This window comes from Numida meleagris, chromosome 7, assembly GCF_002078875.1.
Source record: "Numida meleagris isolate 19003 breed g44 Domestic line chromosome 7, NumMel1.0, whole genome shotgun sequence".
Classification (NCBI taxonomy): Eukaryota; Metazoa; Chordata; class Aves; order Galliformes; family Numididae; genus Numida; species Numida meleagris.
Genome location: NC_034415.1, coordinates 29468243 through 29488207, shown reverse-complemented (window position 1 = coordinate 29488207; position 19965 = coordinate 29468243). Strand labels below are relative to the sequence as shown.

The 19965-nt window shown below is 49.7% G+C and overlaps 1 protein-coding gene across 1 annotated transcript in view; it reads left to right on the top strand.

Annotated features, from left to right (window-relative positions):
• The window catches only part of NEGR1 (neuronal growth regulator 1), a 189398-nt gene that overhangs the window by 125747 nt on the left and 43686 nt on the right, over positions 1-19965 (top strand). Inside the window, exons 5-6 of the mRNA XM_021404395.1 lie at positions 3811-3931; positions 7365-7516. Of these exons, the coding sequence (XP_021260070.1) occupies positions 3811-3931; positions 7365-7516 (273 nt within the window). The remainder of the gene's footprint in view (positions 1-3810; positions 3932-7364; positions 7517-19965) is intronic.

Below are 19965 nucleotides of genomic sequence, written 5' to 3'. Positions count from 1 at the left end.
AGACTGCAAAATTCCCTCTCACTGCTGATCTTGCCGGGCCTCATCCAAAGCTGAAGTCAACATAAAGATTTCGAGGTCAGTTTGATTTGAATCAAGCTTCAATGGCCTTTGGAAGATGAAACCCCACTGGCACTGGGTGCATCCGCTCCCTCCAAATGGCCAGCAGCCCCGCACGGATGGGGGGGTTGCTCCGTGCCCACCACTGCCCAATGGCACCAGCAGAGCCACATGCACGGGTGGGACGTGCCTGGGACTCAGCCCTGCTCACTGGTGCTGGGGACTGCTGCAGAGCATTCGCCTGAAATGCTGCCCCAGCCTGGAGACGTTTCTGCTGAGAGGAGAGCTTTACGAAACCATTAGCTGGGAACCACAGGGCTGCTGCTCTGGGGGAGTTAGAAAAAGAGAACTCTGGGCTGCTGGAAGAGCACCTTCATTATCGGCAGTATGAGTCATATTGCTTCTCTTGGAAGATCTGTTGCTTTATTGTGAGATGCAATACGTCTGCACAAAGTAAATACATCAATAGTGCTTGTGTCTGGCTTTCTGCAAACTAAAAGGGATCTTGGGAAACCTGCTCTCTTACCTGAAAGGCTCTCTCTTAACACACCAGAGAGCAATTTTACTAATAAAAGAACGCGTTAGGATGCCAAATTAAAGGCTGAAGGAAATAAATAAAAGACTTTTTTTGACATTTACAATTAATGCCACAAAAATGTTAGTTTAATCAGACAATATGGTTAATCACAAAGGTGAAATTGAAAGTTGCCAGCCCTGAATGCTAGTGTAAAAGTTAATAAATTCAGCTCTTAATCATTATGCACATGCTAGTTATAATAATTTACTGCCCATACCAAATCTTTATAAGCATTGTAATTAAATATAAAATGCACATTAGAATTATAATGAGTAATTAGGGCAACATAACTAATATGCATAAAAGTCCCGAAGCTCATTAAAACGTTAAAAGATGAAACCTGTTGTAGCGGAGGGTTCTGCGTATCCGCTGCGCCTGTCTGAATGCCAGCGTGTTTCACGCATTGTTGTTGCTGCTGCTTCAGACATTTAAAAGCAAAGGGAAAATATTTGGGTAGGAAACCAGGCTCCGCAGCACACTGCGTCGTTTCTGGATGGAGCGTACGTTGCAGAGCTGGGTCTCGCAGCCCAAAGGCTGACTCACGTGCACGTGTTGGTGGCAGCAGCACTTGTAGCAGAGAGGGAGCGGGGACGATGGCTGCTCATGAGGGCACTGGGAGAGAGCTGGAGGCGGGAGCACTCGGCGCTTTAACGCGAGCACTTTGCACAGCTTGGGTTGTTCCAGTGAAAGGAAAGGGGATGTGCCCACTCCGGGTGTGTGGGGGCATGTGCTGTCGTGTTGGTGACCCCGACATCACCAGCAGGTCCCCGAATTGCAGACCGCTCACACTGTGCTCCTGCCCTGCCCGGGCCTCCTTCTGCTGCTCCTGAGCAAGAGGGGAAAGACAAATGCCAACCACAGGTCCCAGGGGGACTCCTGCTTGGCTCCCCGCTTGGGGCGGCCCCCCCCACAGCGGCACTCTGCCCCTGGGACCAGGTGCTCCTCACTGCTCAGCTGTGTGGTTATTGCCATCTACAGCGCTCCCCAAGTGTGCCTGGGTTGTGTAGTTTGTTCTGGAAAAAGGAAAATAACCTGACGATGAAAAATACAATGGAATGGTGATTCTAAGCTTTCTGCCTGCTCACATCAGCATTAGCCAGGGATTTCCCAGAGCAAACACTATCAGCTGCTGCTTTCCTTCCTCCTGACCTCCCGGCAAGCAGGAGCTGGGCTCCTCTGGGAGGGGAGCAGGGACACTCAGAGGCTCATGGCCACTGGCAGAGCTCATAGACATGAGAAGGTTTGCAGTGCATGTGCAGAAATGTGAGCTGGGACTCGCTGCTGGGATCTCGCCCAGCTGCAGACTGTTGTGAATTTGGATAGTTTGTGGTTGAAAAGCCTGAGTTGTCAAGAGCTCAAACCACACCTGTGGTTCAGGAAAGCCTTCTGGATGTACTGAGCCAGTGCCCTGCCCTGCTCCCTCTCCCAGGAGTTCTCTCTGGTACCCAGGCTGCAGGTGTCTGCATGGAGCAAGCTGACCCTGGAGGTGCTCAGGGGGCACCAGGCTGCCGCCACAGCGTGCACAGAATCCCAGAGCCGTGGGGCTGGAAGGGACCTCTGGAGCAACCCCAGCTCAGCCCCCACAGCAGTTCCCTATAGCAGATGCACACAGAGCATCCAGGCAGGTCTGGATGTCTCCAGGTGAACCCCCCCACCTCCCTGGGCTCTGTGCCAGGGCTCTGCCACCCAGACGGTGAAGTTTTTCCTCGTGTTCAGATGGAACTCGCTGGGCATCACGGAACAGAGCCCTGCCCCCCGCCCTTCAGATAGCCATCAGCACTGATCAGATCCCCCTTCTGCCTTCTCCTCCCCAGGCGCACAGCCCCGCAGCTCTCAGCCTGTCCCCATCGGGAGGTGCTCCATGCCTCCACCAGCTCTGCACCCTCCGCTGAGCTCTCCCAGCAGTTCCCCATCTGCCTGGCAGTGGGGAGCCCTGCTCTGGGTGCAGTGCTCCAGCTGTGCCCTCCCCAGTGCAGAGCAGAAGGGGAGCCCCTCCCTGCCCTGCTGGCCCCGATCCATGCAATGCACCCCAGGGTCTTATTGGCCTTCTTGACCACCAGGGCACACTGCTGGCTCATGGTCACCCTGCTGGCCACCAGGTCCTTCTCCGCACAGCCCCTTTCCAGCAGCTCAGCCCTGTACCTGAACATCCCCAGGGGCGATGTGTGAAGAAGCAGCACAGTAAGGCAAGGAGGCAGGATGTCCCCATAAGGGCCACATGCAGAGTGTGCGGGGCAATCCCTGCCCTGCTCGGCAGAGTCCCCCATCACCTGTCTCGGTGTGGGTGTGCGGTGCTGGAGGCTGCTGGGCACAGCGTTCCGCACGTACACACAGGCCTCGCAGCAACATCTGGGAAACTGCTCGGGAAAAAAACCAGCAGGTTTGCATTTCTAAGTTCCGTGTTTGGGTTTTCGGAGCGTTTCATGATGCGCGTAAATTGTTGTTTAAAAACAGAAAATGGGAACGAAATTCCAGGGGGAAGGCGATTGTTGTTCAGCCTTAACTTTGATAATCTCCTTCCCGAGGAATTGGCTGCCTTCTGCTTTCAGCTGGCGGTTGCCTCGCGCTGGCAACTGGGAGAGTCAGCACCGGTGTTTTGCCTTTATTTATATCCGCTATTCTGAGCTTGAAATGTTTATTCCCCTTTACCGTGTTCACTGTTGAAGAAGACAGAATGAATGCGTTTACCGAAGCAAACCCGTTCCGGTGTAAGGTGGGACGGCCCTGCCGCGCTGTGTGGCTGTGGCTGGGTCCTGGCTGCGCGATACGTGCGTCCTGTGGTGCCCAAAGGATCCCCAGCGCCTCGAGCCCAGCGCTCTGCGGGGACCTGACACCGAGCAGTCCTCACCTTGGGGCCGCACCTCGCCTGACCCCGACAGCCATCATCGTGCTTCGTATTGAGTAACTGAGCAGAACGGAATTGAAAAGACAGATTGTTCAGTGCGGGATTAATATTCCTCGTGTCTCAGTTATGTTTTTGCACCAGATACACAGATCTGTGTCAGAGCCGGCCGTGTGGGATGATTTTTGCACTGCCGGAAGAAAACACGGTTGAATGGGAACGAAGCTGGAAAAACTCGCGCCAGACTGAGTAACGTAGGGCGCGCTGAAGAGCAGCGGAGTTGGGCCGTCTTCGGATTTGTATGCAAATGTCTATTTTACAATTTTTTTTTCAGTTGCCCCCACAATTCAGGAACTTAAGTCCAGCGGAGTGATGCTCGGAGGGAACGGCCTCATCCGGTGCGAAGGCGCGGGCGTTCCTGCCCCGGTCTTTGAGTGGTACAGAGGAGAGAGGAAGTAAGTACCCTGCCCGCACCGCGAGCTGCAGAGCTGCCAGCGCCGCGCGGGGGGAGTCACGGAGCGTTCTTCCAGTCTTCGTTTCTCTGCTGGTAGATGAGGCATAATAGGACTGTCCGCAGCTGGGCCGCGATGGCGATAATTGCCGTAATGAGCCTAGGGTTTAAAGACGCTTTAGTAATTATAGCCTTTGAAGTAGAGCAACCAGAAAATGGCCGCTGGAAAAGTCTACTAAAAAGAGGGGTTTTTTTGAGAATATGTATTTTTAAGTGATCTCTGTAGGTTTCCTACAGCGGGTTTCAGGGGTGGCTCACCAAGGCGCCTTGCAGCCCTCGCACAGCAGCAGCACCTGGCTGCAGGAGTGGCCGGGAGCACCCGGCCTGAGCCCAGCAACCTCAGCATGCACCCCGGTGTTTGCAGCCAGCTTCGCTTCCAGGTCATTACTGCTAGGTAATGATCACAGATATCTCCATAGGATCGGTTTCAAATAGGAGATTTTGCTTTACACTCCCACCTGATCAAAGATCTTGTTTCTGTGAAGTTCAAACATTGGTGCAGGATATCGTGGCTGCTGTCCTGGTCGGAGCTGTGCGGGTCTACCTTCTGCTTCTGGAACATCCTGGCTTCTGGGCGCTGGGTTTCTCATCAGCCCTAAGATCCCATTACACGTGGGAGCTGACATGAGAATATTAATGACCATATTTCATAGGGAACCATCTGTCAGCTCATTTCTCACTGGCCAGCTGCTCCCCTTAGGAGCGCTGCTCTCCCTCCTCCCTGACTTCCCGCAGCAGTCGCAACCATGGCACTCTGACCATAGATCAAAGCATTCTTGAAAACAGCGTAATCGACCTTTACTACATACAGCAGCACAGGTTTTCCCTCTGTTGGAGAAGTTCATCTGCGTCCTGTTTCCAAAGGTGCACGTCATATTGTGCATATGTCGGGGAGGAGTTGTAGCAGAAAAAGCCGTAGGAGTGCAGGTTTTAATACAGACCATGGCACTGTGGATTCAATTAGCCATTTCCAGCGTGATCATCACCTCCCTATTTATAAGTCACCAATTCCCTTCTTCTTGAGTGCATTCAGTGTCACAAGAGCAGCGGGAAAGGATAGGCAGAGCATTTCAGGACACGGAAGTTGTGCCTTCTGTTTTCCATTTCAGTTGCTGTATCACCTGAGGCTTGCTATAATCAGCAAGACATGCGCTGTCCTATTGTGTCTCACTGCTCAAATATTCTGTTAACCTGACGGTACATATTGTTTGTCCAGGAGCTGTTAGCAGACTCGCTAAACACACGTGGCCACGGAGGGGCTGGGAGCCCCCAAAGCACCGCTCACAGGACGGGGGGGGCTGCACACGCATTGTTCGTTCCTACTCCTCGTCTCATTACGAAAAAGTCAATAAAACTAAAAATAAAACCAGCCACAGGCCGCGTGCAGCTCCACCTACGAGGAGTTTGCAGGACTGATCCTCCCTCCTCACCAGGCGTGCAGCAGTCACTGCTCATTAACTTTCCGTGCGCTCCTGCCGTGCCCGCAGGAAGCTGTGCTGCTTTGGGAGCGCTGAGCGCCAGGCTGAGCACCGCTCGGGTCCTGCTGCTTGGGGAAGGCAGGAGAGGAACCCGGAGCTCTGCCTGCTGCCCTGCGGGCTGCCCAAGCCCCACAGCCCTGGTGAGCACACGTGAGCTGAGGAGTGGCTGAGGGAAACGAGGTGGTTCAGTTTGGAGAAGAGGAGGCTCCGAGGGGACCTTATGGGTCTGTACAGCTCCTGGCAGGAGGTTGGGAAGAGGGGGGTCGGCCTCTGCTCCCAGGGAACAGCGATAGGACAAGAGGTGATGGCCTCACACTGTGCCGGGGAGGGGCAGGCTGGGTGCTGGGGGACATCTCTGCTCCAAACAGCAGTCACGGGGCTGCTGGTGGTGGCACCCAGGAAGGGAGCTGGGGAAGGAGCTAGCACAGGGACTGCCCTTGAGGGCTTCAAAGGCTGAGCAGGAGCCAGAATGCACCAATGCATCACATTAAAAAGGAACTGGAAGTTTGGGTGAAAAGTTAATAAAAGCTCTTAAAATTACGATAGCGTTTGGCTTCTAAAGCTGCACAGGGGTTCCCTGCGGAGGGGAGGAGGCTTTGCTGTGCTGACTCCAGTATCTGAAACTCACAGCTGCTCAAGTATGCTATGTTACGGGGCTGTGAAGAATTGCGTCTCAGAAATTAAACAGCCACGGGGAAAAAGCTCAAAAGTCACTCATCTAAAAATATTAATTCTCTTATACTTGATAAAGCAAACAAGACCTACATTTGAAATAACAAAACTCGTTATAATGGCTTAATATATTACAATAGTGTGAAGTTATTTGAATATGAAACCAAAGGTAGATACGCCCCGGGGCTGGCGCTGACACATGGTGTTCTCTCCATGCATAGGCATAGTCTCCAAAATAAAAAGGAGATTTCATTTCCATGTACAGCTTGTGGTACGGAGCAGTGAAGGAAGGGAATGTGTAGGGTGGCTGCACACGAGTGAAAATGCTGCTTCGGTCTGAAATGGAGCTCCACACCAGTAGCAAATGCAAACGGTGACCAAAGCCGACCGCAGGGTCTGGCAGCCGCGTGGCTCCACGCTGTCCCCAGGCACGGGCACAGCACAGTGTATGGGAACCACGAGGAACTGAGTGTGAGCCATCAGCTATAGCTGGTACTTTAATAACATAGGTGCTGTTCCCATCTGACAAGATGTGGTTTGCATACAGCAACAAAATTTAAATTGATCTTCCTCTGTGCCAGCACAGAGGTATTTCCAGCGTAGCCTGGAAGCAGCACTGAAATCTGCATGGCCCTCACGGGACACGGCCATGGACAGCCCAGCTCAGGGGAATGGAGCCCAGCGAAAGCAGCCGTGTTTGGGCTTGTCCTGCATTTTGCTGCCTGATTTCTGTTCAGGTTGCTGTCTCGGGATGCAGTGCCGCTGTAGCACATTCCTCCCAATTGCAACCGCAGTTCATTGCTGTAGAGATCTGTAGAATAAATTGTGGTCACCATCCTAATTAGTCCCTTTCTTAGCTATGTAATCCCAATCTGCCGTCAGTTAGAGGTGCATATGGTCGCAAGCAACCACCAGATTCTGAAAAACACCCTCTGAATGATTTATTAATAGTCAGAAGTGGATGCAGTGTCTTCAGGACAGCGCTCCATCTCCCTGCTCCGTCCTCCTGCCCGCCCGCAGTCTGCTCTGCCCCTGGAGCAGCAGTGGGGCCGTGCAGGTGGGCACTGGGGGCTCCTGCTTCCAGTCAGCCCGGGGCCAAACTGCCTGAAGCTGCTCACTTGCAAACTGATTACTGTGCTGTCAGCTATGCCTGTTAAAGAAATGAAATCAAAAAGGCTATTGCTTATGGTATATAAGTTATAGACTTTTTTTTTTCTTACCTTCTAGACTGATCAGTGGTCAACAAGGAATTACTATTAAAAATTATAGTACAAGATCACTTCTTACTGTTACCAATGTGACAGAAGAGCACTTTGGCAACTATACCTGTGTTGCTGCCAACAAGCTTGGGACGACCAATGCCAGCCTGCCTCTCAACCGTAAGTAACGTAGATGTGTGGCAAGTGTTCGTGCTCGTTTGTTTCCACATGCCTGGGTCCAAAAGCAGAGAGATGTCAGCGTGCTTTTCCTTCTCCTGGGTTTTTCCACAAGGCGCACAAATGCCCTCAGCAGCGGGAAATGACACGCCTGGTGGTTTCTTCTGTGCGGCACAAGGGTTTCTGTTTCGGAAATGCTGCTGCATTTTGGGGACAGCAACAAATTACGGATGTACACAGAGGTGCACGAGGGCTCGGCCTGCTTTGCGGCACAGACACGGGCAGCAGGACACAACCTTGCTGTAGTGGCCGGGCAAGGCAGCACTGTGAGCACCGTGCAGAGCTCCTGGGGAGATGGCCAAGGACGGCACCGCGTGCCTCTGGCTGCCCGCACAAAGCAAGTCCTTTGATGAGGACGGTACACGCTGGGAGAGGTGAAGCGGAGCGCTGAGATACTCTAACATGAAGCTTACATAAAACGGGTCTCAAATGTCCTACTTGAAAGATATTTTTAACCGTGACTTCATAGTGTTTCACATTTTTTGACTATCTAGCCATCTGTTAGCGGCATCCAAAGATGCTCATAGCTGAACTTCTGTGATAATCTGCCCTGTTTTCGTAGCGATAATACTGAAAGACATGCATGAAGATATTCCTTAGTGGAAATTGGAGTGCAGATTTTCATCTCCTTAAATCCTAGGGTTATTACCTTCTAACCGCAAGCTCCGTTCTTGCTGTGCTTCCCCTGTGTAGGTGTTATCGGGATATTTGAAACCACCACCAAAGCAGTGTAATAAGGTAGCATGAGGTCTTTCCTTCCGTTCCATGTCATATTTGAGCAATCGTTAACAAAGTGAACACAATGCAGCACATCTTTTCCACAGAAAATGCAAAGAGTGAAAACAGGGAAATATTGTACCAGAAGCAAGCGGTATTTGGGGTGTGTGCAGTTCAGAGAAAGTAAAATGAAGGTTCGGTTTAATTTTGAACAAAGCAGTCCTGTGGCTGCCAGGATTCCATCCGTTTTCTTTGCTGGGGTGATAAGTGCCACGTGCCCGCTGTGACAATGCACTCTGAGTGCAGAGGCTGAAAACCTCAGGTAAGTGCCACGTGCGTTGTTAGAAACAGGAACAGGAGATATGAAAAGGGTGGGATGTATGAAGCAGAACAGTGGGAGAGGAAGTGCTGAAACCTGGGTCTGATTCTGACCACACCAAGTGAGATATGGGGGAGATGCTGGCTCCGAGGTGTGTCTGAAAGGCTGAGGTGCAGGGGCCTGCTTTGTACTGCGATCTTCTTGATTCTCATCATAACAAGGAGAGGTTTCCAAAGGCTGATCTAGATTTCAGTTGGGAATTGAGATCATTTGACTTTGGGAGTGGGCGTTTTCCCTTCTTCACAGTTTGCATTAATAGCATCTGGAAAGAGTTTCTCTTTTTTTTTTTTTTTTACATTAAAGAGAAAATAAAAGACTCCCAAGGTAGCAACCTATTAAACGTGGATTCCCTGATACTTCAGAGGGGATTTTCTCTCGTGAAACGCTGCTTGCATTTTATTTTGTTAGCAGCTGTAAAATGGACAGGCTGAGCCGTGCGGGAAAAATACGGAGCGGTAGCGGCTCCAACAAAGTAACGAATGGCAACTCGGTAGTTACTCATGTCCAGGTCCTTCCTATCATCTAATTGCACGGGGTTTGATGCTACTCCTGTCCTGTGGCTGAGCGTGCAAGTGCGGGATCCCCCAGCAGCGTGTGGTGAGCGTGTGTTGGACAGTCCCATCCTGCCATCTATGGGCCTAATTCATCAGATGCGTAGCGCTGCCCGTCTTGGCTTTTCCCAGAATATTTGGTACTGAAGAAGAGCGTAGTGTTTTCCTGTAAGTAAGGCATGGACTTGCTGACTCATGAAATGCAGTTTCTGCAGAAAACGCGTTATGGTATGGACTCAGGGTAAGAGGTTTCATCTACCAACGGGGAATGGAGTAATAATTAAGCAGATCTTGCTTTTGAATTGGTGCAATTTTAATTCAAGACAGAAGGCAATTTCCTACAAGTAAATTTGCAAGGCCACCGTGAGGGGAGTGAGCCATCATTAACCCCCGGCACCGAGGCGGGTTCATCCTGCTGTCACTCTGAGAAGCAGCCAGAGGTGAGGCAGCTGCTGCTGCCGGAGCAGCAGTGTGCCCAGGGGAACACGTCCTGTCCCCACGGAGCCCCTCCGTGTCCCAGCACATGGGGCTGGGGCTGGACTGCTGGTCTTCTCATTATCAAAGCTGGGTCGCGGCGGGAGGTTGTCTCCTGTGCCTGAGCACTTGTTGCATTACAGCAGGACGCAGGGTGGCTGCTGAAATCCTGTGTTTTCAATCTGAATGTAGATTTAATCTATGCATCTGTAGAAACTGTAAATCTGCTTAGAAAGAGGCTAAAAGGGGCATAAAATTCCCAACAACGTGTGATCTCTGTGTCTGTACAAGATAAGACATCCACAACGGGCCGGATTGATGCAAGCCATCCCCTCACAGAAGATGAAAATAACCATTGCGTCTCAAGCAGATAGGTATCTGTTTATTCTCAGGTAAAGGCATTATTTTGTTTGTATTTTAAAAACGCATCTCTTAGGCACTCCTGAGTGTTCTTTATGAGTGCTATGAACAGCTCACTGGTAAGGGATACCTTCTGAAGAAGGCTTGCAATAGAGGAGAGGCACCTGTGCCCATTACTGGCAGCTGCCCTAGAAACCACTGCCCTTCATGGGCTGCCTTTGTGCCCTGCAGCTGCTGCTGAGCTTTGGGCCCGGAGGATGTGGCTTATACAGAAATCAGAGGTATCGTCCGTAGTTGTTCTGAAATGTAAATAGCTGTGGAGGGCTGCAGCAAAGGTCAGCAGTGATGTTAGGAAGGGGAAGGAGAGCACGGCAAGGCGTGTGAGGGATGTGGCGGTATTTTCTGTGCTAATGTAATTGCTGCAGCTAAACAGAGCTACCTTATTGCCTAAGCATCCAACTGTGAGCTTACCGGTAATGCAACATGGTTATGATCTTGTCTCAAAGAGTTTGTGTGCCAGGAAGCACCAGACCGTGCCTCCATTTACATGTGTTCGTTGTATTGTATGCTGGTTCCTACATGAAATTCCTAATCAAATTGCTGTGCCAATATTTTAATTGAGTTTCATGTCTGAAGTGCAAAAAAAAATTAATATTCTTCCAAAATTTTCAATTAACTCTTTGTGAACGGCAGATTGCGTGTAACAGTATATGTGTTCCTCTGAATAGTTGGTGTAGCATTGGATACACTGGAACACTGAAGGTCCAGAGGAACTGAGGGTATCTGTACAGGGGTACACTGGTCTTCCTATGCCACATCTTCCAAATAAAATTAATATTGAGATATAAAACCATTTTCCCTGGTTATTTCCTGGCAGCCTGACTCAGGGGTCTGCAAACCTTCCCTCTCCTGCTGCACCAAGCCATAGCAGCGAGGGACAGCAGGGATGTAGGGGATGTAGGGGTCATCCCAGCTGTTTCACCAAGAGCACGGCCATGGCCACGATGCCTTTTGCCACTGCAGGCAGCTGTGCGACCTGCTTCCCACCATAGGGAACCCCCCCCATCACAGTCAGGCTATGGCCTTGCTTCTTTCCTACATTTGCAACTTTTCCTTCATATGTAAACCAAGCATTTTCTTACTGCAGATGAAGCCTGGTTCCACTTGTCTTCTCCTTCCCACTGTGGGAAGAGAGCAGCTCTCTGAGGACCAAGAAGTGAAATTGGGGCAGAAGGAGGGAAGGGCAGTGTTGGGGCAAACCAGCTTTCTCAGGTGCATAAAAGCCTCTCCTGGAACAAGAAAGGGAATGTTCTGAAATGAGTAACTTTATTTATTGATGAACATATTGCACTATGTTTGGTAGTAACAGTGGTGACGGGATGGCCGAGAGCTTGCTGCACGGACAGCCACCTTGCAGTGACCTATTTTGCAAAGGAGATTCGATGTGGTCTGATGTCTGAGCAGCAGTCACCTTCCTGAAGGGACTCTTCTTAAGGCTTAAAAGTTTCATTGTGCACTTGTTCCTCCCGCGTTAGCATGCTTTCCTTTATCCCTAAGCAAATATGAGAGCTGGGGTGTGAGCTGGAGCCGTCCTTGGAGCAAACGGGTACAATCCAGGGGCTCTGGGCAGCCTGGGCTGCTGGGAGGTGTCCCTGCCGTGGCAGGGGTTGGGGCTGGATGAGCTTCAAGGCTCCTGCAAGCCCAAAGCAGTCTGTGTTCTGTCAGTCCGCATCCCGGTTGTGCTGGGGTGGCCGTGCTGCTGAGGCATCGCAGGGCGATGGGTTTGTGTGGAGATGGGTCGGCGCGCTCCCACCACGCGGTGCCTGGCCCAGACCTCCACCTGGAGCAGCTGTCACCCTGCCTGGAACGGCGTGCTGCCTTTGTCACCTCCCTGGCTGCCCTGTCCCTGCTGCGGGGGCTGCCAGGGGGGACAGAGCTGGCCCTGGCAGCAGCCTTCATTTGGGTGGCTGTTGGAGATCATGCAAAGACTGCTTGGGACTGGTGTTCACAACATTTGGTGTCATCACTAAACTCAGCCGTCGCTTTCTGTTGACTGAGGATTTGTGTATTTGCCCCTGTGAAGGGGTCTCTGCTAAGTTTTAGCTCAGTAGCTTTGGCTGGCCTTCCAGATTTGACATTTCAGAAGGAAATTTACTCTCCGGGGAAATTCCGTTTGTGTCCACAGTTTCAGCTTTCTCCAATTACCTAAGAAATAGTTTACTATTTTGCCTCTCCAACAATGGTCCTTAGAACAAATCACAGTTAAATCGGCGTTGTTTCGTGTTACGTCTCAGCCAGACAGGTGACACACACATAAAATTATACAGATATATCCATACAACTGTGGAATGGACATGAAAATTGCTGTACTCATTAGAAGCTGATTCAAAGCCTGCTGCAGTAAGTCAAAAGACATTTCTTGATTTAATCAGGTTTGGCTCAAGCCCAAAGTCTCCTGTAGAAGTCACAGTGCAGAGGGCTGGTGCCATACACCAACCTTGTCGTTGGAGGTGTCCGCTCCTGCCCCCGCGGTGCAGTCAGTGCCCCAACCACTCACCCAGCTCTCACTGAACACACGGCCCCCACTTCCCAGGAGCGCTGATGGACAGGGAGCAGATGGGGAATGCATTTGGGGGTAACAAAATAGTACATAAAGGAATGTCTGAGCCGTCGTGCTTTCTTGTGGTCTCTGAAAGGGACGTCCAGGTCCGTGCCCATTGGGTTTTATGGTATATCCCTTATAAGGCCAAGTCAGACATTTTCATGGTGTGTTTTCCCATCTGGAAGCTCATGTCTGTGCTGCACCTCCCGTGTTATAGACCAAAGGAGACTTTGTTTTAGTTCTTCTGTGTGCTCTGTCTTGGGTGATGGGGCTTCTGATTGAAGTCCTTGCTTTGCTCTCCACGTCCAAGCTGGGCGAAGAAGCCTGGCTGCCATGGGAGAGGTGACCCACCAAGGATGGGTCCCGAGATGGCCACCCAGCTCCTGAGCAGTGTGTGTGAATTTGGGGAGTTAGAGTGGGGTTGTAAGTCTGGGGGTCAGTTCCCTGGGAGCCTCTCTCAAAGATGAAGGTACACATGCAGCAGACATTAATGGAGTGATTGCATTCCCAACAAAAAATAGTGATCTGAAAACTTCCAGCCATCTCTGATGTGATTCACAGGCAAGGAAAAAACCTCTTTCTTTCCCATTTCTCACACAGGGTAAGAGCAGATGTGCGATGCAGTTGAACAGCACATAAGTAAAACTGAGTGCTTTCTTTACATCGCAAATATGCCTGAAGGATTAGTGTTACAAAGCAGTGCTGAGACAGGGAGCCCAGCAGAGTGAACAACGCTGCACCTTGTATTCAAATACTCACACAGAATAAGATAAATGGCCACATCTTCCATTTATGTAAGTCATAATAATTCTGTTAGATGCTGAGCATGAGGTCCTTCCATAAGGATGCCAACTGCTGCTCCAGGTAGCAATTACCGAGAGCTGAGGAGAAATGTTCCCTGTATCCATTCTCCAGGTTGAGCTTTATTCTGAATGATAGGACGATAAGAGAGTGAGATGGCACGAGGTAGGAACAACCTCTCCGAGAAAGACCAGCAACATATGTTTCTCCTTGACATTTAAAGGCCTAAGAGCGTGTTTGTGTCCGAGGGGGAACAATTTATGTTAATCTTTATTATGGTTCCTTACAGCAGCTGCCTTTTGTGTTAGTTTGTGTTAAGTTTGTGTTCGTACTCTTAAATTGTGTAGTTGTAACCATATGTTTTAGGTACATATTTCTACTGCAGTATGATCATTCGGAGAGGCTGAAGCATGTCTACGAGCGTGTCTAGCAGCATATCTAAACTTTCATTCTAAGTATCAGTTAATTAGGGTGATTAAAGCATTCAGAGTCATCTATGGAAGTCCCCTACAGCGTGCCCCGATCAGGACGAGGAGCACAGGAGGTCAGGGCTCTTCCTGAGCTGGTGTTTCTTTTCGTGATACAGAAGGGGTAGGAAATCTTGAGGTAAATTAACATATGAGAAAAAGCGATAAATCCAAAGTGGAGCATGCGTAACAAATGGGGTGAAAATCAAAAGTGTTATAAATACTGACATAAATACATTTTGTGACTCAATCTGGTATGCAGGCTGCAGGCTTGGTCTCAGAACGGTGGGGGAGGTTCGTAAAGCGCTGGTAGGAGACAAAGGATGAAAAATGCCCGTGTCAGGAGCCTAGAGATGAGTACTTCTTCATTAAAACACGCTGCCAAATGGAGAACCAGTTTTTGTAACGTGTTGCTCAGGCCAAAAAGATGGGACTTTGGAAAAGAATTGGCTGCTGATCAAGAATACCAAGAACTGTCGTGAAAGTCATAGAACGGATTTTAAACTCGAGACGTCAGCATTGTGTGCTTGCTGCTCTTGGGGTGAAAGCCCGAATCCCGCCCCTGGTACCCACTGAGAGCTTCTTTCTTCATTTTTTGTTGCTTTTTGAGAACCACAGCACAAACAGCCCTTGTCTGACAGAGGGGATGATTTGCTGACTAAATTCTGGGTTATTTAACAGAAGCAGTTGCTTCAAACCAATGTTTATCTGAAAAAAAAAAAAATTGTTTGCATCTATCATGCCATGTGTTCTCTAATAAGACTACTAAAAATAGTAGACACAGATAATCTCCACCGCATTTATTTACACTTCCCTGAAAGCTGCCACATAGTCCCAGGCATCCAAACAGTTTGTGGAATGGAGAAAATCAGAAGGAAATATCTTTTTTTTTTTTTTTTTTAAATACCAGATTCTGAGGTCTAAACCCCCTTTGGTGAGCCCAAACCATGGGCAACAACTGACCTCGGGGGTCAGCACCCCATAAAATGAAATGCCGAGGTGTCTCAATGAGCCTCTCAAATAGGGAACTCCAGTAGTGCTGAGTTTGTGTGTTGGGCTTCGGACTGGCATTGTAACGATAAATTGAGTGCAAAAGCTTTCTCTTGTCAGGGATTTTCTAAACCTCAGGCTACAGACGTGAGCACCAGTTGCACAGGTATTGCTCGCAGCGTTGGAAATACTTGGTGAAAAAGAGCTGTGATGAATTTTTCAGAGTTGCACCTTTTCCCCGAGCATTACCACAGTAACAAAGCTGACCTCTTGTCTTCAGCACGTGCTGCAGTGTGGGCTGCACAGCAGTGATCTGCATGGTGCTCTGCCGAAAGGGACTCCTCCAATACAGTCCTATAGACTGGCTGTAAAATATAGAATAGTCAGATTTTCAGACTATTTGATGTTTAGATTTCGTAAACTTCATTCAAACATAAAACGCAAATCTGAGAACTTGATCATTTGCATTCTGTTAATTTGCTCCTTAAAAATACTACACCTAGAAAAAGAATAGAACGTTCAATTATGAATTATGAGGGACGTGAAGGAGAAAATAACAAATCTTATGAATTAATTGCACCTTAAAGTAAAACACGCTGCAGTATAGACACGATGTAGAGCTTCTATTTATTTAGCCAATGGAATGTACACGGGGTACCCGTCCCTTCTCTTTGCTGGTGCTGCTGTGGGGCTTTCTGCAGTGCTGCCCATCTGTGGGCAAATGCCCTAAGGACAGTTTGTGCCTGTTGTCACCTCCTTTTTTGCAGCAAGGAAATACATTGTTCTTCTTAACCTGGAGCTGAGCTTGAAAAGTAGGCCCATAGAATCATAGAATCACCAAGGTTGGAAAAGACCTCCAAGCTCGTCCAGTCCAACCGCCCACCTACCAGCAATATTTCCCACTACACCGTGTCCCTCGGTACAACATCTGTACAGTTCTTGACCATCTCCAGGGACGGTGACTCCACCACCTCCATGGGCAGTGCCTGACCACTCTTTTGGCGGTTCCTGCTAATAGCATGGCAGCATCACACGCAGAGTATGGCCCTTCTGAAATAGGACTTCCACGTGAGTGCCCGACCAGGTGACATTTTGAAGCAAATAGCCCTTTCTGCAAAACAACTACGCACTTTCCCTGACTCAGATGTCTGCGTTAGGATGCCTCATGAGGAAGGCTCCAGCTCCCGGCAGTGCCCATCCCTGCCCCAGCTCAGTGTGCAAATCCTGGCTTGCTCCTGACCTGCCCACGTTCCCTCCCAGGCTGCAGCTGCGAGTGCTCCTGGGCTCTGCCAGCATTGTTGCACAGCACACGTGCAGCCCAAGCAGATCCACACGTCCAGGGCATGAAGGTGGCCCTGCGAGTGAGGAACTCCCAGAGCTCTTTGTGGTCTTTGTACGAAACACCCTACAAAACCCATTGCTCTGAAGCCATCACTTTCCCATTGTACAAAGACTTCCCGAAAGGGCCTGGGAATTCCCTGCACGCAGCGGTGCACCCGCACACCGGGAGGAGGTGAGGAGAGCAGTGGTGCTGCAGCAGGAACCAAGCCAGTCGTTATTCGTCATTTCTGCTCGGAGCTCAGCTTGACTGAGGCTTTGGAAGCAGGACCTGGCCGTGCTGCTGCACGTGACAACAGAGCACAGGGAAATTGCCCTTGTATAAATATTTGAGCACTGGCGGTTGAGCAGAGTGAACCCAGGAGTGCATTGTTTCTGCACGTAAATCAATGCAATAAAGCATTGTGAGAAGGCCGTTTAGGCCAAGGGATGAGGCTGGTCCAGAAATGGATGGATACGATCTTGTCACTAATAAATCCCGGCTGAGCTGTGTTCTGCAGCACTCCGCTGCAGCGAGCAGCAGGGCAGGCAGCCGAAATTATTTCTACGTGGGAGCTTAGTGGGTTTGTCAGAGGGATTTGCCCTCAGTGCTAAAGAAATGAACCTAAAGCCTCAGGTCTGCTGCACGGCGAACACAGGCCCCACCGCAGTGCTGCTGCAGGGCAGCTCCCTGCCAGCACTGTGTGCAGGGGAACACGGGAGGCACGGCACCGGGGAGCTCTGTTTTCCTTGGAGAAGTTCAAAGTCATGTCATATAATGTGCTCCTTCTGCAGCTCTGGCTGGAGAAGTGCAGCCGTAACTCCGGCTTAATTAAGTTTCCCTTCGCAGAAATTACAGGCGGTTGTGAATTTCATCATGGCACTGGCACACTCCGCCATGTAATTTATAGAGATTTGTAATGATTCATTTGATAGGCATTGTCTGTGGATTTCGGTTCATCAGGGATCAGTGGAACTCTAATTACATAGTAATTATTAAATAACTTATTCACAAATTGCCGTGCCAGCGAGAGCAGATAGCGGAGCCGCCGAGCGGCTCCGATCAAGGCGGTCTGTGAGCCCGGTGCGCAGCGCTGGTGAGAGGCTATCTCAGTGGCAATGCAGCACGAGGTGGGGAGGGACGGCTGTGCCCCTGCTCCTGAGGCAGAGCAGGACTTCCACCTTCCCACAGACAGCTCGCCCTCAGGAGTACGTGCTGTAGTGAGGTGCCATCCCCCGCGGAGCTCTGCATCCAGGCTGCTGGCATCGCAGCTCTGCGTGAGATCAAGCCTCCTGTCCCGACCAGGCTTTATTCAATTACATATTTCCTGCTTCCTGCTTATCGTGGGCCTGGCGGTGCCATTTCTTTCGGGGTGTTATCAGCAGCAGGCATGCCGCCGTGAACGCAAGGGAGAGGGCAGCGCTGTGGCGTGCACCGTGCTGCATCTCTAATGTCTGTTTCGCCTTATTTACTTCCAGAAATACAGCGACGGTTGTGCGAATTTAAAGAATGACCTCTGAGAACAAGAATATAATTGTTGGAGTGAGCGCAGTGCTGGTGGTGTGTTTCTGAACAGCAAAACTGCTAACAGATTTCTGGGCCTGCATTATTCATCAGGTGCCGGTGTATACATATGAATGAAGGCCCGAGCTCAAAGGATGCAGAATACTTCGTCACCTTTTCTTCATTTTGTTGTGGTCTCAACCGCTGTAAAATCATTAAAGCATTCTCTGGAAAAAATCTGACGTAGGACATAAGGAATAATATGCCAGTACTGGTTGTCCTCTACGATAGTATAACTTGAACAAGTAAATAAGAATATTTTATTTCCTGTAACTTTCACAGTGCAGATGTAATTAAGGTGTTGATAGGCGCTAGAAATTAGAGAAGTTCTTATATTTGCTTCACCTGGTTTATTGCCAAAATCACAGACAGCAGACAGGTGGCGCGGCACCGGGAAGGAGCAGACTCATTAGCAGCCTCATTAGACCTCTGACATCAGTCGAAGCTCACATTCATTGGAGCAGCCCTGGCCGCGAGGCTGTGTGTCTGATTGTGTCTTTGCTCGCTTTGCACAGTGGTCGTGCAGCTCTCTTCTATTGAACTTGGTTAGAAGAGCAGGGTGGGAAGGGCTTAAGGAAGCGTTTATAGGTGGCTTTCAGAGGACTTGTAGCACATCCTTGTCAGAGGACTTGCTTGATGTTGCAAGTTACTTGGAGGCTTCTGCTCTGACAAGTGGCCTGGATGCATAGGGATGGGTTCTGCTGGGATAGCCAAAGCTGCCCTACGCGCCGTGACGCCACAGCAGCACTGGCTCTGAGGCTTTCCTCGTTGGTGAGCTGCTGCCAGGGCTCACGCTGTGTCCCCACGTACCGGTGTTGGAGGTGCAGAGCTGTTGTCACAGCGGGGACTGAATCGGAACCCTTCCTCAGGCAAGGGCATGAACTGCGTGGCCCGTCTTTTACATAGTATTTAGAAAGTTTGCAATGGAAATATGACTTTCCCTTATGTGTAGTTCTCCCATCCAATTAAAGAAAGAAATTCCCGCACTTCCTGGACAGTTTTTTTCATGACATAAAGTATTTCATCCTTTAGTGGAAATGCTAAGTCATGGCCTGAACCAGTGATTGAGCACCCAGGGGAGCTCAGGTGCAAGCAATGCAGTGCACCTGAGTGATGGAAGGGGTGGAGCCAGGACCCACCCCTTCCCAGCCCTCATTCAAGGGTTGGCAGTGGAGGTGAGGGCATCTTCTTGGAGATCCCTACCTTTCTGATGCCTTTTGAAGGTAAGCAGTGTCTTTCCTTTATTTCTGTGCCTACAACTGTTGTATTTGAGCAAACCCTTGCTTGCTGCAGCCTAGGACCTTGCTGCCCTGCTGTCACTGCTGTGCTTTCTATCCTGTTACAACTCCCCAGTTAAAACACTGTGGTATTGTAGTGTCCTCCTTTTTTCCACAAGCAAATGGAGTTCCACTGGAATTCTAAACAAAACATGACATTTGCTCCATTCCTTGGTGTGCCAGCTGTGCTCAGGCCTGGTGCTCCCCTGAGGTGCATTGCACTGAGTGCTCCCAAACTCTCCTTCCATTGGGCTTCTCTCAAGAGCATGCACCGAGTGATGTTGTTACCCTGCCTTTCTGCAGGTGCCAGCGAAGTGGAATGTTCACTGCCATAAGCCTTGCTGTCGAGCAGAACCTAGTGGCAGTGGGTGGACTGTAGTGCGGATGGCACAGAGGACAGAATAAGTCAACTGCTCAGTGACTGCAGGTTTCAGATCCAAAGGTGGTGGTTTCCCTACATGTCTCCTGGGCCTTGAGCTATTAAGTACTTGTCATCCCATAATAAGGGAACAAACGACTTAAATAAAATAAACCATCGCTTGGCAATTAAGGTGCAATAACTCAAACCTCTAAAAGAGCTCAAATTGTAATTGCAGGATATTAATGGTGAGTAAAAGACGCAGAATAAATTAAGGGCATGTTTCTCTCCCCAGCCCGCTTGCACTTTCCATCCAAAAGATTTATTATTAAAGAAGTTTTTCCATTTTCCATTTAGTGTTGTTCTCAAACAGTCCTTGGCTTACCCAGGCTTAAGGAGCTTAATTTCAAAATAAATCATTAATCTTTAGCATAGCTGACATAGCCCAGGGGAGATGAGATTAAATAAGCCTGGTTAATTATCAAAGGCCATAGGGGAAAATAGTTAGGAGGGTTTTTTCAATTAATACATGTGT